This window comes from Nomascus leucogenys, chromosome 22a (assembly GCF_006542625.1).
Source record: "Nomascus leucogenys isolate Asia chromosome 22a, Asia_NLE_v1, whole genome shotgun sequence".
Classification (NCBI taxonomy): Eukaryota; Metazoa; Chordata; class Mammalia; order Primates; family Hylobatidae; genus Nomascus; species Nomascus leucogenys.
The window spans coordinates 131,646,314-131,664,750 of NC_044402.1; the positions used below are offsets into that span (position 1 = coordinate 131,646,314).

Below are 18,437 nucleotides of genomic sequence, written 5' to 3' on the forward strand. Positions count from 1 at the left end.
ACTGAAGCCTGGCCTCTGCCCGTCAGCATTTCCTGCAGGCTTCTTGAATCCCATTTATGCCTAGTGTTCCATTATTGGAACGCTAAGCATGTGGGAGTTATTTATATCCTGCTGCTCAAGGTCATTGCCAAGGTCTGATTTTTCACACATGTCTGCAATTCAAAAAATTGCAACCTCCTGCATAAGTGGGTTAACAAACCTTCACCAGACGCCTAAAGTTCAGGTGAAACTGAGATATTTGACCCCTATAAGAACACCAACTGGCACAGAGATCTGCATTCCTGGTGCCCTGATGGGAACCAGTCTGGGCCTGGTAGAGGAAGAAATGAGATCCCAGCACATCGGCGAGCAGGCCTGCTCCACCTCAGGGGCCCCCAGTGCTTGTCAGATCCAGTTTCAAGTTTCCAGCCCCTCTTCCCACCTCAGCCTCTTTCCTCCGTGGGTCCTGGGGGCTCCTCCAATTTCCTTTCCCTCTGAGGTCTTCCTCACATTAAAGATCTTCCTCCCTCCACCCGGCTCCCCGGGAAGCCAGAAAGTCTCTCTAGGTCCAGCCTTCCTTGTAGCCCCCAAATCAAACATCTTACGGAAAAAGAGTAAAAGTACGGGGAGAGAAGAGAGGAAGGAAAGGAAGGAAGAGAGAAAGGGGGAGGTGGGGAGAGGGGAAGGGAGGAAAGGAGGAAAGAAGGAGAGGAGAATAGAGTGACAGAGTGTGAGTAAAGAGGAGAAAGGAGCTGGCAAGCAACTAGAGGGAGATTACTCCTTGTTTTCCAAACCAGCACTTTCTGGTCACTTTTTTTTTTTTTTTTTTTTTTTTTTTTTTTGAGACAAGTTCTTGATCTCTCACCCAGGCTGGAGTGCAGTGGCACAATCACAGCTCACTGCAGCCTTGACCTCTCGGGCTCAAGCCACCCACCCACCCCAACCTCCCAAGGAATAACTGGGAGTAGGTAACTGGGACTAGGTACACATTGCCACACCCAACTAGCTTTTTGATTTTTGTTTGTTTGTTTAGGGATGGGGTCTCGCTATGATGCCCAGGCTGGTCTGAAACTCCTGGGCTCAAGCAATCCTCCCACCTCAGTTTCCCAAAGTACCGGGATTACAGGTGTGAGCCACCACACCAGCCTCTTATCACTTGATTCCTACCAAATTCTGTTTAAGTGAACATGAAGAGATAAAGTATTTCAAAAATCCCAGTTTACTTTTTATCTTCATTGAACACCAGAGAAAAAAGAAGAAGTCCATTAATTTTATGATGTTTTTCTAGGGTGTGGAGGGAGAGGAGGAAGAAATATTCTTGGCATCTTGCCTTTTTTTAAAAAAAAAAAGATCTTTGCAGTTTCCTGTTAATTTAATACCAGAACCTTTGCTGTGTAAATAACACAGATAAAGATAAACTTTACTGGCCCTGGACTCCAACCTTTGTTTAACATTCCACCCCCCTCTGATCCATCCCCCATCCCACCTATGGAAATTTGTAATTAGTTGTAGAGATTTAGAGGCTGAGAGTATATAGTTCAGGAGGCAGAGCATGTTGGTTTTAGACAAGCCTTGTAAGAATGTGCTAAACAGCAAAAGAAACTACCATCAGAGTGAACAGGCAACCTACAGAATGGGAGAAAATTTTTGCAACCTACTCATCTGACAAAGGGCTAATATCCAGAATCTACAATGAACTCAAACAAATTTACGAGAAAAAAACAAACAACCCCATCAAAAAGTGGGCAAAAGACATGAACAGACACTTCTCAAAAGAAGACATTTATGCAGCCAAAAAACACATGAAGAAATGCTCATCATCACTGGCCATCAGAGAAATGCAAATCAAAACCACAGTGAGATACCATCTCACACCAGTTAGAATGGCCATCATTAAAAAATCAGGAAACAACAGGTGCTGGAGAGGATGTGGAGAAATAGGAACACTTTTACACTGTTGGTGGGACTGTAAACCAGTTCAACCACTGTGGAAGTCAGTGTGGCGATTCCTCAGGGATCTAGAACTAGAAATACCATTTGACCCAGCCATCCCATTACTGGGTATATACCCAAAGGATTATAAATCATGCTGCTATAAAGACACATGCACACATATGTTTGTTGCGGCACTATTCACAATAGCAAAGACTTGGAACCAACCCAAATGTCCAACAACGATAGACTGGATTAAGAAAATGTGGCACATATACACCATGGAATACTATGCAGCCATAAAAAATGATGAGTTCATGTCCTTTGTAGGGACATGGATGAAACTGGAAAACATCATTCTCAGTAAACTATTGCAAGGACAAAAAACCAAACACCGCATGTCTCACTCATAGTTGGGAATTGAACAATGAGAACACATGGACACAGGAAGGGGAACATCACACTCCAGGGACTGGTGTGGGGTGGGGGGAGGGGGGAGGGACAGCATTAGGAGATATACCTAATGCTAAATGACGAGTCAATGGGTGCAGGAAATCAACATGGCACATGGATACATATGTAACAAACCTGCACGTTGTGCACATGTACCCTAAAACCTAAAGTATAAAAAAAAAAAAAAAAAAAAAGAATGTGCTAAAAATCCCAGTACACCCGACAGTTCTTCTCTAGAACTTGTCTTTCTCTCTTCCTCAGACGTGACCTAGATGGGCTTAACTTCCTTTCTGGTCAACTTGTAGGTCTCACCCTGGCTCTGCCACCCACCCTCCCAGTTTATTATACCCACTTAGGCTGTGCTTTGCTGGCATGGCCTTGCACTGTGATCCACTCAGGTGATCCACCCGCCTTGGCCTCCCAAAGTGCTGGGATTACAGACACGAGCCACAGCACCCGGCCCCAGAAGTCTAATTATTTTTCCCAGTGAATTATGTTTCCCTAGATATCAGCTACCTTGGCTGGCGATCGGTACACCTGGAAGAGACAAAAACCTAAGCTCTTCCTATATCCCACTTGGGAGCTTAAGGAATGGGGGTGTGATGGGACTTGCCTCTGGCATCAAATGTGAATGTAGCCACTCCCCATGTGCCACCCTCACACACACCAGACACCCCACTCAGGGAACTTCTGGGCACTCTCCCCTGGCCAATGCTCTTTCATGAGGTGGGTCTTGTGGTTGGAATTCCTGACCCATGAAGTGGGAAGAAGAGGCTGCCGGGTCTGGTTGTTCTGTGCTGCTGGCCTCAGCCTGATATGCCATCCCTGGCTAGCACAGCTGTTTTCTGCCTCCCAGCACCATGGCAGTGCCGGGGAGATGGGGTGGAGAAATGGTCTACTCAGGCCAGTGCAGGCAAAGAAAAGAGCACAAGTGTATAGCGTTCACTCAGCCTATCCCCCTTCTATGGCACTGAGGGGAGGAGGCGATAGGCCTTCCTCGGTTTTACATTGGTTTCTCAGAGTCCTTACCAACTCCCCTCTTGCTTCTGCGGCATCTTTAGGGTACTATTCAGAGGAAGGTGCCAGCCCTTTAAGTACATTATCATCTTGTCACTTTCTGCTTTCATTTTACATTTCATCAAAAATTATGTGAGATGTAAAACTCAGTTCTTCAGTTGCACTTGCCAGATTTCAGGTACTCAATAATAGTCACATATGGTGCAGATTATAAAAAACTTTTCCATCATCACAGAATGTTCTATTGTACAAGGCTGACCTAGACCCTTAGAAGGAAGGGAAATGCATTCCAGCTTCTGACCTGGCTGGCGCCTTGCTCCCCACGCAGATCAGAGCACCATCCGTGTCCTGCATCTGGTCCCCTAGACTTTCTGCTTTACTCGGAAACAGTCTGAGTTTCACCCCCAGCGCGTAGGGCGGTACAATAAGTATTTGTGGAAATAATAGACCCTCGGTCAATTTTTGCTAAATGTTGAAGCCCAAAAGGAAAGCTGGGTGGCAGAAATAACCCCTGCGTGTTCGCTTCTATCTCAACTTCCTACCCACTTCTGCGCCCTCCGCCCCCTATCCCCCTACCCCCTACCCCACCCCCGCAAAACCCCAAACTGTGCGGGACTCTGCTCCAGGTCTCCAAACGATCTTATCTAGTGAGGGGATAATTGTCTGTCTTCCCACCCTCGGCTGCCCAGCGCCTGCACCTAGTAGGTGCTCAGTAAGTATGTGTGGGATGGACGAATAAATGAATGAATGAATGACTCTCTGCTTCCCCGCGTCTGCGCAGGGACTTCGGGAGGAGCCACCCTTTGAGGGCTGGGGAGAAAGCCCTCTTCTCCCACCCGGGCCCGCAATGCGGGCTGCGCCCAGGGGAGCGTGTACACAGAGGCCCCGCCTGGGGGCCCGGGGGTCCGGCTGGGCTCGGCCCTCGGGGGCGTGTCCTTCGTGCCGGGGCGCCACCGCCCCGAGAGGCGGGCAGCGGGTGCACCCGGGCCGCGGCGGCCGCAGAGGGCGGGCAGCGGCCAGCATGGAGCGCGAGCTGGAGGCGCTGGCGGCCCGGCCCGCGCGCCCAGCTGAGCCGCCCTTCCAGGCGTTGGTGGAGGCGGCGGGGGGCCGCGGGCAGGTGCTGCTGGTGGGCGAGCTGTGGGAGCGCGAGCAGAGCCGCGCGCTGCTGCGGGACTTCGCACGGGCGGTGTTCCCGCCGGAGCCAGGCGCGGGCAAGCCGGGCTGCGCGGCGGCAGAGGGCGCAGGGCCCGGGGCGGCGCGCGGGGCGCAGAGGGCGGCGAGGGCGGCGAGGGCGGTGAGCGCGGCGGGGGCGGCGGGGGCGGCGGCGGGGGCGGCGGCGGCGGCGCGCGCCATCAGCTCGCCGCTGGTCTTCGTGCTGTGCCGCGCGTCCTCGCTGGCCGCCCGGGAGCCGCGGCGCCGCCTGCGGGAGATGCTGCGGGACGTGCGCGGCCGACGGCGGGCCGGGGCGGCGCTGGTCGGGGTGCTGGTGGCCGAGGCCGGGCCAGAGGACGCAGTGGCGCCGGGGCTGCGGCTGCTGGAGGCGCTGTTGCGCGCAGTGTTCGGCCGCCAGGCGGGGGGGCCCGTGCAGGCGGCCGCCTACTGCCCCGGCCTCCCGGCCTCCTGCTTGGCCGTCCAGGCGGCCGCCTGCAGGGCCCTGCAAGCCGCCGGAGCCGGGCAACCAGGTGAGACTGCGCAGGGCCCGGCTGGGCGCGGGCGGGCGGTGGCTCGGGCACGTCCCCCAAGTTGGACCCCTTTGGCCAGTCCCCCTCATTGAGCACCGAGGTAAACTGAGGCTCAGAGCAGGGAGGTGCCTAGAGCCAGGCCTCGCAGCTAGCGGAGAGTGGGCCCTGCGTAGCGGATCGAGTCTGTCACGGGAGGGTCCGGAGTGCACGGGAGATGCCTAGGGGGCGTGGGAAAGCTGAGGGGCCGAGTAGAAGGCAGAGGGAGTGAGTAGAGAGAAGGGATGAATCGGGCAGGGCCGAGATCTAGTAGTTACGGGGTGGGTGGGGGTGGGGAGAGAAGAGGAGTGGGGAAGGAAATGGGAAAGCCTTGGGATGGGAAAGTTTCAAGGGGGTGGATGGATGCTAAGGAGATTGGCGGTGCCAGAAGCTAAATTCTAGGGCGCTGCGCAGCTAGAGATGCGTCGGAAGCTCCAGGAGGGGCGGAGGGGCATCTCCAGCGCGGTGGAGGCTCGTCCTGGAAGCCCTGCCTGGTTTTAGGAAGAGGGCAAGGAATGGGTGCTCGGGACTTGGAGTATGGGGAGGTGAGAGGGACTGAGAGTACATTTTCTATTGATTTCTGGCCACCCACCAAGGCTGTGCACCCAACTGCTGTGTCCCTCTGCCTCCCCCAGGTCTGCTGAGGCCACCTTTTCCCTCCACATTCTCCTGAAAGGTGGAAGGGATTTAAGGGTCTTTTCCCAGCCCCCGTGACTGCTGCCATCAGCAAAAGGGTCAGGATCTCCTTCCTCCTGAAACGCAAGGCTTTACGGGAACTCTCCAGTGTTCTAGGATGAAAATATGCACATTAAGAGTAGCTGCATCTGGCAAACCCGGGAGATCTTTGCACTCTCCAGCTCCCAGCTTTCTCTCCCTGCCCAGCTGGGCAGCCCTTCAAGCCCTCCAGCCCCTTCCTCTTAAGTAGATAACGAAGAGAGTGGCTGTATTGTGTGTCTCCTGGAGTATTGGCGTTGGTTGGGGGGCGGGGGGGGGTCCCAGCAAGGAGACCTGGTACCTGTGATGCTGCCAGTGTCACATTCACCTGCCAGCCTGGCCTGCCTGGGCGAGTGCGCCTGCCCTAACCCTCCTCCCTCAGGGCGCAATCCGTTTTTTTTGTTGAGGCTGTAATTGTTCTGATTTTTTTTTCAACCCCTTTGCTGACCAGGCCTCCGAGGGAAAGAAGGGAATTCACACACATTTTCTATACCCTAATGAGTGCATGCTTTTTTTTTTTTTTTTTAGATGAAGTCTCGCTTTGTTGCCCAGGCTGGAGTGGCAGTGGTGCAATCTTGACTCACTGCAACCTCCGCCTCCTGAGTTCAAGCGATTCTTCCATCTCAGCCTCCCAAGTAGCTAGGACTACAGGCGCCTGCCACCACACCCGGCTAATTGTTGTTTTTTTTAGTAGAGACAGGGTTTCGCCATATTGACCAGGCTAGTCTCGAACTCCTGACCTCAAGTGATCCACCCACTTTGGCCTCCCAAAGTGCTGGGATTACAGGTGTGAACTACCACGCCCTGTCCCTCCTAAGCTTCTTGTAGACACATTGCTGTTGCCTCAGCCTGAAGAGCCTTTTCTCCTCCCTCCTCCTCACCTGGCCAATCCCATCTGTGCATTCAGAACTGGACTTCCTCCTCCAGGAAGGCTTCCTTGACCTTCCCTGCTCCCATTTGCAAGTTCACTGGCGAAATCCCAGAACCCTTTATCCCTTTGCTCTCTGAGCTCTTACCACATGATTTCGTTCCCTTGTGAACATGATTTTGTTCCCTTGTGGGATTAAACACCATCTTCAGTCCCATTTCCTGATACTCTGCCTGGCATGCAGAAAGAGTGAATGAATCCTCCCTTCCTGTTAAATAAACACTAATACTTTTGAGATTTTAAAACTTTGCAAGGGAATTGTTCTCTACTATGTTAAGCGCTTTCCTACTTTTATAAAAACATACTGAACAAAATTAAACCTCTCACAAACGACTGAAGGTCATGAGTGGAATTATAACTTATAGCCCACTGATTTCTTTGCCTTGGGCAGAGGGCAGTGGGCAGTGGGCAGAACTATTATCCTCACACCAAATGGATTCATGTCACTAAGATTTCGCTAGTGGTCGGCTCTGTTTTTTTAAAGTTTTCTGATTTCTTTCCTCACTATCTGATGATAATTCTTATTCTAGGTTGCTGGGCTTCTGGCAGTGCCCTTTTACCCAGTTCGTGGTACCTAATCCAGCTGCCTTTGGGTTGAAAAACTAAGGATACAGTCTCATTACATTTGGGTGCAGGTTAAGAGTAAATAGGTCCTGAATAAAGATTACGAACAAAGATTTTCCTTGTTTTGGTTGCCTGAAGTCTTTAAAAAATAAATAAACAACCTGGTTCCTGTTGACTTTATAGATTACAAACAAATATATCTATTCCTGCCAAGAAATAGTTTGAACTAAAATCAGAGGGAATGTGCAGCTCTTTGAGTATTTTGTTTGGTGCTATGTAATTGTAATTAATTTCATGTCATTTTCATTGCTTTAGTTTCCTCAACATGGTACCTACATCATAGGGCTTTTGTGAGAATTAAATGAGATAACATAGATAAAGTAAAGCAATCATTTTTAAAGTTCGTTTTTAAAGTGCAAAAACCCACCCGCTTTTGCAAATCAGACTCTGTGTTTTTAATCAGACAGTTGAAACTAGGGCAGTTGACAGTTGAGGTACTTGATTTGCTAAACGAAATCTCTCAGTCTTGTGAAGTGGGAACCATGTGACCCTCTGACTCAGGTTTTGTGTTCTTCCTAGTGGAAGGAGCCTGGGAGAGGCCAGGCCTCCCCGGACTGCTGGCCTGCTTTTCCTGGGGTCCCTGGAGCCAGAGGAAGAACCAGGATGTTGCTGCCTGCAGAAGCCCAGCTCAGGGTGAGTGCTCCCCGACCTCCTGCATCCTGAGGGCCAGGTGCATGGAATTATGGGAGTGGTCACGTGAACTTAGGGACCTTAGGGACAGAGTGGACCAACATCTATGGAGTGCTTGCCATGTGCCAGGTATGGGGGTGAGCAATGTGAGGTGCCCATATGCCAGGCAGTGGGCACATGGGCTCGGTCAGGCTGGGCTCTTTCCTCAGGAGTCTCCACCTAACGAAGGCAGTATGGGCAGGGCTGTAACGAAGGCGTCTCCAGGTGCATGGTGGGGTGCATGGGACCAAACACAGCAAGTCTCCCTGGAGGGTCCAGGGAGTATCCTAGAGCAAGTGACATTTGAGCCGGGGATGGAGGGATTTTCATAGGCAGAAATGGGAAGGTTTGGAAAAGGAGCACTGAGCTAAGGAGTGACAGCATGATGTCATGCTCAGAAAAGGGACCACCTTCGAGAGGCCCCAGGAGTGAGGTGCAGAAGGAAACCAGTGAGGGCCAAGGCTGAAGGGAAGAGTTTGGACCAAATCAGGGTCCCAGATGTGCAGCCTTCAGGAGTAGTGTGCCATGAGTGATTTCTGAGCAGAGAGATTGAGGTGTGTTTAGAGAGGTGGACTCTAGGACAGGGAGACACCTCAGCAGAGCCCACCTAGGAGGAGGCTGCCGTGTCCCAGGAGGGCTAACAGGCGGCCTGGGCCAGACCTGGGCAGTGGGAATGGAGGGGAGAAAACTCACCCAGGAGCCAGTCCTAGGTAGAATCATCAGGCCACTAAACGGAAGCGAGGGAGAAGGGGAAGGGGAAGACATCCCTACATGTCAATGCTGATGTTAGAGAGATAGGAAGCTCACTGATCCCCTCTTATCCACGTGAGATCCTTTAAGACACCTGCGGATGCCTAAAACCACGGGTAGCACCAAGCCCTACGTATACGCTGTGTTTTTTACTATACATACGTACCTACGATAAAGCTTAATTTATAAACTAGGCACAGTTAAGACATTTAACAATATATAATAAAAGTTATGTGAATGAGGTATCTCTCTGAAAATATCTTATTGGACTGTACCGCAGGTAACTGAAACTGCGGATAGTGACGCCATGGATGGGGGTGGCTACAGTACTCAGAAGCAGGGTGTAGCCTGCTGAATGGACACAGCCCCATCCCAAAGTGCACTGAGAAGTATAGCTTTGTTACAGAAACAATGGATGGTGGTTCAAAATTAACTTTCATTGTGTCTCTTATTTAAGAAAGAAAACCATTAGTTGATGTGTCAGCCTTCATTGCTGCATAAGAAATGACCGCAAGTAGGTCAGGCGTGGTGGCTCATGCCTGTAATCCCAGCACTTTGGGAGGCCGAGGTGGGCAGATGACCTGAGGTCAGGAGTTCAAGCCCAGCCTGACCAACATGGTGAAATTCTATCTCTACTAAAAATACAAAATTAGCCAGGTGTGGTGGCACATGCCTGTAATCCCATGCCTGTAATCCCAGCTGCTTGGGAGGCTGAGGCAGGAGAATTGCTTAGACCCCAGAGGTGGAGGTTGCAGTGAGCCAAGATTGCACCATTGCACTCCAGCCTAGGCAACAAGAGTGAAACTCCTTCTCAAAATAAATAAATAAATGAATAAATAAATAATCGCAAGCTTAGCAGTTTCAGAGGTGTTGATTAGGTCCCTGACTTCTTGCTGGCTGTCAGCTGGAGCTGCTCTCAGCTCCAAGAGGCCCCTGCCGTTCCTTGCTCTCACAAGCCCTCTCTCAAGAGATCCTCCTTCAACCAGCAGAACACCCCTCTCCAGTCTGCTAAGAGGGAGTCCACATAACCTAAGGAGTCAAGGGAGTCACTAGCCATTGCGTTTGTCAGAGAGGCACCCTACTTCCCAGAGTGACTAAGCGATCACATTCACAGAGCCCATCCAGATTCAAGGAAGTGCTTTATAAGGGGCCAGAATCTTGGGGGCTATCTTAGAATTCTGCCTATCATGTTTGAAAACTAAAAAAAAAAAATACAAAAAAAAAAAAGAAAGAAAACAAATGTGAAACATCATTCACTTAATTCCATCATTCAGAGATAACTACGATTATATTTTGGGGTACACCATTCTATTTACCTATCTCTCCTTGTGCTATTTAAAATTTAATAAACTCACTTCTATATCATCTTCAAAATGCAGCAGATATTTAAAATGTTTAATTGCAAAAATGCTAACTTCAACCTCCCCGCCATCATTTTGGATATACCTGGAAACTAAAGGAGAAAAGATGAAACAACAGAATCATTAACCATTTTACATAAATCTTGGATAATTTCTCTCTCTGTGGTATGTACAAATCTCATGTAGAAGTGAATGTATTAAAATGCAAATGGCATTTATGGACTGTGTACACACATTGATAGTATATGATAAATATAGGATATCATAATTACGTGCATTTATACAATCATGAGTTGCTTAATGACAGGGATATGCATTCTGAAAAATACATCTTTAGGGGATTTTGTTGTGTGAACACGATAGAGTGTACTTACAAACCTGGATGGTATAACCTACTACATGCCTACGCTATGCGGCATAGCCTGTCATTCCTAGGCTACAAACCTGTACAGCAGGTTACTGTCCGGAATATTGTGGGCAACTGTAACACAATGGTAAGGAGCTGTGCGTCTCAACATACCTAAACATAGTTAAGATGCAGTAAAAATATGCTATAAAAGATCAAAAAATGATACCTCTGCATAGGACACTTAGCATGAATGAAGTTTTCAAGGCTGGAAGTTGCTCTGGGTGAGTCAGCGAGTGAAGGGTGAGTGAATGGGAAGACCTAGGACATTGCTGTGCACTGCTGTCGACTACATAAACACAGTACACTTAGGCTACACTACATTTATTTTAAAATGTTTCTTTCTTCAATAATAAATTAACCTTAGCTTACTGTAACTTTTTTACTTTATAAACTTTTTGATTTTTTGGCCAGGCGTGATCGCACGTGCCTGTAGACGCTGCTACTCCAGAGGTCAAGGCAGGAGGCTCTCTCGGACCCAAGAGTTCAAGGCCACAGTGATCTGTAATCCTGCCGTTGCACTGCAGCCTGCACAACATAGTGAGACTCTGTCTCAAAACAAACAAACAAAAAACAAAAACCACCTTTTTAAATTATTAAAAGCTTTTTGACTCTTTTGTAGTAATACTTGGCTTAAAACACAAAATATTGTAGAAATGTACAAAAATATTTTCTTTATATCCTTATTCAATAAGCTTTTTCCTATTTTAATTTTTTTTTTCTTGCTAAAAACTAAGACATGAACATGCGCCTTAGCCTACACCTACACACAAGGTCAGGATCATCATTATCACTGTCTTCTGCCTCCACATCTTGTCCCACTGGAAGGTCTTCAGGGACAGTAACACACATGGAGCTGTCACCTCCTATGATAAACAGTGCCTTCTTCTGGATACCTCTTGAAGGACTTGCCTGAGGCAGTTTTACAATTAACTATATAAATATAAATTTTATATACGTGTGTGTGTATATATGTATCCATATAGATATATATCTATATAGATACATATATATGTGTATATATGTATCTATATAGATATACATCTATATAGATACATATAGATGTATATAGATATACATCTATATAGATATATATATCTAGATATATATACATATATGTATATCTAGACATATATGTATATCTAGATATATATACATATATGTATATCTAGATATATATATACACATATATGTATATCTAGATATATATATGTATATCTAGATATATATACATATATGTATATACACACATATTTATATATGTATATATATATACACACACATTTATATGTGTATATATATATATATACACACACATATTTATATGTGTATATATATATATATATATATATATACACACACACACACACATATAAGTAGAGGGAGTATGCTCTAAAATAATGTTAAAACATATAGTAGGCCAAGGCTGGCGGATCACCTGAAGTCAGGAGTTCCAGACCAGCCTGGCCCACGTGGTGAAACCCCATCTTTACTAAAAATACAAAAATTAGCCAGGCATGGTGGCATACACCTGTAATCTCAGCTACTCGGGAGGCTGAGGCAAGAGAACTGCTTGAACCTGGGAGGTGGAGGTTGCAGTGAGCAGAGATTTCACCAGTGCACTCCAGCCTGGGCAACAGAGCAAGACTCCATCTTAAAAAATAATAATAATTATATATATATATACAGAGAGAGAGAGAGAGAGTACAGTAAAATAGTCATTTCTTATTATTATCAAGTATTGTCTACTGTATATAATTGTATGTGGTAGACTTTTATATGACTGGCAGTGAGATAGGTTGTTTCCACCAGCATTGCCACAAACATGTGAGTAATGCACTAAATTGCAACATCAGGACAAACAAGGTTACTAGGTGACAGGAATTTTTTAGCTGTGTTTCAATTTTTTTTTTTTTTTTTTTTGAGACAGAGTCTCGCTCTGTCTCCCAGGCTGCATGCACTGTGCAGTGGCACGTCTCGGCTCACTGCAAGCTCTGCCTCCCAGGTTCACGCCATTCTCCTGCCTCAGCCTCCCAAGTAGCTGGGACTACAGGCTCCCGCCACCACGCCCAGCTGATTTTTTGTATTTTTAGTAGAGACAGGGTTTCACCATGTTAGCCAGGATGGTCTCAATCTCCTGACCTCGTGATCCGCCCACCTTGGCCTCCCAAAGTACTGGGATTACAGGCGTGAGCCACCGTGCCCGGCCAGCTGTATTTCAGTCTTATGCGACCTCTCTCTTATTAAGGTTTGTAATTGACCAAAATGTCATTATGTTGCATGTGACTGTACTTACTGTTTTGGAATCTGCTTTCTTCATCAATAACATACTATAACTGCCTTCCACAGCAATAATTATATGTGAACAACATATTTTCTTTTTTGAGGTAATTCTTTTTTTTTTTTTTTTTTTGAGACGGAGTCTTGCTCTGTAGCCCAGGCTGGAGTGCAGTGGTGCAATCTCGTCTCACTGCAAGCTCCGCCTCCCGGGTACACACCATTCTCCTGCCTCAGCCTCCTGAGTAGCTGGGACTACAGGCGCCCGCCACCGCGCCTGGCTAATTTTTTTGTATTTTTGGTAGAGACAGGGTTTCACCGTGGTCTCGATCTCCTGACCTCGTGATCCACCCGCCGCGGCCTCCCAAAGTGCTGGGATTACAGGCGTGAGCCACCGCGCCCGGCCTTGAGGTAATTCTAAATTAACATGCAGTGGCAAGAAATCATACAGAAATCCCAGCACTTTGCGAGGCCAAGGCAGGGGGATAGCTTGAGCTCAGGAGTTCAAGACCAGCATGAGTGACATAGTGAGACCCCATCTCAAAAAACAAAAAAGGAGATCACCCAGAGAGATCCTGTGTATACTTTGCTGAGTTTCCCCCAATGGTAACATTTTGCAAAACTGTAGTGCAATAGCACAAACGGGATATTGACACTGACGCAATCCGCAGATCTTATTCGGATTTCCCCAATTTTACTTCTATGCAGTGTGTGTGTGTGTGTGTGTGTGTGTGTGTGTGTGTGTGTGTGTGTTTAGATCTGTGGACTTCTATATATTGTCTTTAATGCCTGAATCCCATTGTATGTGTGAGCCATAGTTCACTCAACCAGTCCCATTGTTGGACATTGAATCAGGACACTTTCAACTGCAAGTAAAGATACCATGACACACACTAGCACAAGCAGTAAGAGAAATCATTATCTCACCTAAAAGACAGTCCAGAGATGGAGTCGGCTTCAGAGTTGGTTGATTCAGGGGCTCAGGGACCCCACCAAGCACCCAGGTTTGCTCTTTCTCTCTGTTGGGCCATCTTCAGTGTCAGTTTCATCCTTAGGCTGGTAGCAAGATAGCTCCAGCAGTTCCACTAATTATTCCTAATTATTTTCTTAGGATAAAATCCTAGAAGTGAAATTTGTGGGTCAAAGGGTGTGTACATTGTTAAGGTTTTTGATATGTATTTTGTTTTGTTTTTTAAGTAGGTATTTGCTGGGGTCAACTTTCTCCTTTTCCTTCCTGGATAACTCACTCACAACCTTTCTCTTCTGATTCAGTGATTTCTTCTCCTGTGTTCCAGAAGACTTCCAGGAACCTGAGGAGGAGCTGGCACTAACAGCCATATTTCCCAATGGAGACTGTGAGGACCTTGGAAGGGGGTCAAAAGCCTGTGATGGAGTCATCCACACTCCTGCTGAGCCCACCGGAGACTCAAGATGAAGCCTGGACCCTTGCGCTGTCCCTGGCTCTAACCTACAGACTGGGGCCTGGCTCCCTCTCACTGGCCCCCAGGTCTCCATGGAGACTGCAGAAACCCCCGCCTGCTGGAGGCCTGCCACACTCACAGTTACCGGCTGGACAGTGGGGCTTACTAAGACAAGCAAGACCTAAAACAGTGTCTCCCCTGGGAACCTACTCCCCCCCCAGCATTTGCTGAGTCTGATCACCGGGAGGTTGTTTTGTCTCTCTGGCTCGGTTTCTCTGAGCCGCTGAGACAGATGGCTCTCTGCTTTGAGGCTCTGCAGACCTGTGGCACCCCATGGTGTGTCTGCAGTGTTCCGGGCACATGCATGGGCACCCATCGTTGAGAGTGCAGCTGGGAAGAACTCTGAACCAGAAGTCATCAGAGCTGAGGTGTGGCCTTGAACATGTCACTCAGTCTCTGGGGCTTCTGTTTCACAAATGCATGAGGGGGCCACCAGCCCAGTGGCTTTAAACCAGGGGCAGGTTGTCCCTCCAGGCAGCAATGGAAATGTGTGTGTGTTGAGGGGGTCACAGTGACTGTGGGGGCACCCCTGGCATCTAGTGGGCATCCCACAATGTGCAGAACAGTCTCCGACAGCAAAGAATTCGTCCATTCAATGCCAATTGTAGTACCTTTGAGACATTCTGGCTGAGCCAATGCCTTCTCCCTGTCAGAGTCCCCCAGAGCAGAGAGGGTCAGGCTTCCCTGGACCTTGGCTCCCAGAGCAAGCCAAAATAAAGACTACACTGTTGCCTTGGGGGCTTGTCAGGCCAGGGCCAAGGCGGTCTGCGTGCTGCAGGGCCAGGACAGAAATAGCCACGCATGCCTGTGAGAACAAAGAGCCTCTTTCTTTCTCATGTTGACATCGACTTTCTGTGCCAAGTCCTTTGGGTATAAGGATGCTAGGGAATTCCTATAGGCACCAAACAGAAGGAAAGCTAGGGGCTTGGACTACTGGGTATAAGACTTGCTCTAGCTCTCAGGTCCCAGCCCAAGCTCAATGCAAACACAGCCTCTCCGGGCTCTCTGTTTCTGTGAAGTTCTGGAATCCCTTCCTCTGTGTCCGTGAGTCTGACAGAATTGATGATGTTCCCTTACAGCCGGGAAATCCATGTGTTTACTCACAGAGGGAACTCGCCATTACCTCTCTTGTCTTCTTTGCCTGCCTTGGAGAAATCCAGAGTCTTCGGAATGGCAAAGGCAGCACCTGGATTTCCCTGGAGGGGAGGCACTGGCTGAGGGAAGTAGCTCCCTTCATTCATGATGCACAGTTTACGCAGCAGACACACAACTGTGCCTACTATTTGCTCAGTGCCCTGCAAGGTGCTGCCTAACTTTGATTTGTTACTTCAGCTCTCTCCAGGATAGTGCCAAATGGTGCAATGGGAAACCTGTTTTGCCGGGGGGCTCTAGATCACCGGCTCCAGAACTCCCGGCTGCCAGGGTAGCCCCTACCCCCAGCCCCTTGCTCCTGGACGGCAGTGGGTCTCACCTTTAGCCTCTGCCCCCGGTTCTGGTCTGACCCAACAGAAGGGCTCTACGATATTAAGAAGGGGCCCTTCCTGCTCTGTGCCTCAACCTATTCTCCATAATAGGAAGTCTAATCCTATTCCTTCCCTGCCTGATGAGGATGGTGTGAGGACAAGCAGGACGGCATCTCATTTGGGGTTTTTTGGCAGTGGGCCTCAGTTTAATCCTGCAGGGCTGCCTGCCAGTAGATCCATCCAGCTGCTTCCTTGTAGCCAAGAATGAGCTCAATGAATTGTGATTCACTGATTTTATTAATCCCAGGGAGACTGGTATTTTTGAAGCTGCTATCATTTTCTATTTCTTTATTAATTTCTTTGTAATCATCTTGTTAAAGTTTTCGTATTTAGTGGGAGAGGGAGCTTTGTTTAAGTTTGGAATTTGCTTAGGGCAGAAGTTATAAGGCTTCGTAAGCTTTTGTATGTATTGCCAATATTTGAAACTTGGGAAATACGTATAAAAAATACCTAGTTTTCTGGGTGGAGGTTGGGGCATGCTGTCATCTCAAGTCTGCTGCGGCTCACCCCCACCACCTTTACCCCCTCCCCCACCCTTCCCACCCCCCATTGCACTTCACTCCTGTAAGACGCCTGCCTGGTGCTGGTCCAGGCGGGCATGTGAGTTTGTAGCCGCTGCTCCAAAGGATGGTTTACACATTATTTTTTCATTACCTTCAGTATTCCTGTGAATGGTTCAAGAGAGAAAGTCTTCATTTACTAAGATTTGGGTTCTGCCTCCCAAGTGACAATACAGGGCTGAGATCCATCTCAGCTTCTTTGAGATGTGGCCACCGTAAGCATCATCATTGTAGGGACAGTCTCATTGCTGTCTTCTAGCCGACAGAAGAGTTAGGTGCCAGAAAGGACAATCTTGATGGTGGGTCCCCTCCCTGAAGGACTTTAAGAAGGCATAAAGGGGTTGGGGTGGAGGGTGGCGTGTGAAGGAGGAGGCCCTTGATCAGTTCAGTGGTCCCTGGGAGCCATCGGCAAGAGGCCTCCAGCCGGGTGACAGTCTGGGTTCTCGGGTACTGATCTTTGTAATATGGCAGTGGTTGTGGCGCTTCTGACTTGAATTGATAATTCCCATATCTAATAAAACCAAGAAGTACCTCGTTGATATCTTACTGAAAACAAAATGGATCTTCTTCATTCTCCTAAGGGGCTCCTTGCAGAGACCCTGGAGAGCAGGGAAGCTTGGCAAATGGTGGGAATCTGTAGCCTGAAAGCCTCCCAGCCTCTGCCCTGGGTGACGTCTCCCCTGCCCTGCCAGCTGGGATTAAAAAACCTGTAGCCAGAAAGCATGAGTATATATTTAAAAAATGATTTTTAAATTCTCACAGAGACAGGGTCTCACTACGTTGCTCAGGCTGGTTTCAAACTCCTGGGCTCAAGTGATCCTCCCACCTCGGCCTCCCAAAGTGCTGAGGTGACAGGTGTGAGCCAATGGCCAGATTTTTGAAAAGATAGCATTCAGCTTAGGATATAATGATGTGTGTGTGAGCGTGTGAGCATGCACATGCATGTTTAACCAGAGCTAAAATAACCTTAACTGAGTCTCAGAGAATCCTTTCTACTATTTGGGTCATGCTTTTTCTCCTCTCCCAGTTTGCATCCAAACCTTAGTGCACAAGAGTCCCTGGGTTGTCAAACCCAAAACTTAAGGCAAGCCTGCAAAGGGGCCGCGAGCTGAGACCCCAAACCTTTGATCTGAATGAGCGCCCCTTACCCTAGCAGAGAACGGTGGATTCAGCCTTGCTGGAGAAGGCGAAGGACTGCCGGGTTAACTTGAAGGCAGCCTGTACTTTAAAATGTAGCAAAGTGAAGCTGCAGGCTTTATTCCCTGGGGTCAGGAGGCCTGGACTTTGTCCTGTTTGTATGGCAAACACAGCCAGCCCAGTGAGTGAGTGCAGGAAGCTGGCTGTACCCAAGGGCTGCATAACCGCTTCTGACCTGGTTTTGTGTGTTAGGGGATCGAGGATTGGGACAGACGTGGAATTTGGCCTGGGCAGCCTGCCACTTGTGTAACCTTGGAGCTCAGGAAGAAATGAGGTGCAAGGGAGAGGGTGGATAGCCAGGATCCCACATGGACCCTTCAGATGCCTTTGGTCTGAGCCAGAGCCCTCTGGGTCCCTTCTATTGGGGCTGCCTAATTGGGACTGGAGGCAGAGACGGCCCTCCTGGGATATGCCATGGTTCACACTGTAGTGGGGGCCAGGATGTGGGGTAGCTCAGGTCCAAACCGGGGCTGGGTGCTGAGGCCACTGTGGGGCTGTGGTTTTGGCAAGAGTGAGAACCCTCTCTGGTGTCCTCCCTGGGCTCCCCAGCCCCAGCCGGGGCTCCTGCCACAAATGCAGACCGAGGACTGCCTGTTCTTTGACCAGTGAAATTCAGAGACCCTCAAGGAAGGCTTGTTGCTGTCCTCATCTGCACTTAGAGTAATTAGGTGCCTTGCTTAGTCCTGTGACCAAGCCTGATTTTGAGTCGTGGTTACAGAAACTTAGCCTGTGTCTTGTAGCCCTGAGTTCCTCCTCTTCCTCACCAGTTAACAATATCTCAGAGCAGGGTGTTGTCCCGAATCATTACCATAACCCCAGCCTAAGCTCATCCTGACCACCACTGTCCC

General features: G+C 48.6%; 1 protein-coding gene across 1 annotated transcript; it reads left to right on the plus strand.

Moving 5' to 3' along the window:
* Positions 1–4,187: 4,187 nt before the first annotated feature.
* On the plus strand, positions 4,188–16,945 carry C22AH2orf72 (chromosome 22a C2orf72 homolog). The gene is made up of 3 exons (XM_030803333.1): positions 4,188–5,063; positions 7,885–7,998; positions 14,124–16,945. The coding sequence occupies exons 1-3, from the start codon at positions 4,229–4,231 to the stop codon at positions 14,261–14,263; spliced, it is 1,089 nt and encodes a 362-aa protein (XP_030659193.1). The 5' UTR covers positions 4,188–4,228; the 3' UTR covers positions 14,264–16,945.
* Positions 16,946–18,437: the final 1,492 nt, after the last annotated feature.

Bases quoted from the DNA above. Each gene is read 5' to 3' on its own strand.
- C22AH2orf72 (XM_030803333.1), top strand. From the start codon at position 4,229: ATGCGGGCTGCGCCCAGGGGAGCGTGTACACAGAGGCCCCGCCTGGGG. The intron at 5,064-7,884 runs GTGAGACTGCGC...TGTTCTTCCTAG, and splicing joins CGCCGGAGCCGGGCAACCAG to TGGAAGGAGCCTGGGAGAGG. The intron at 7,999-14,123 runs GTGAGTGCTCCC...CCTGTGTTCCAG, and splicing joins CTGCAGAAGCCCAGCTCAGG to AAGACTTCCAGGAACCTGAG.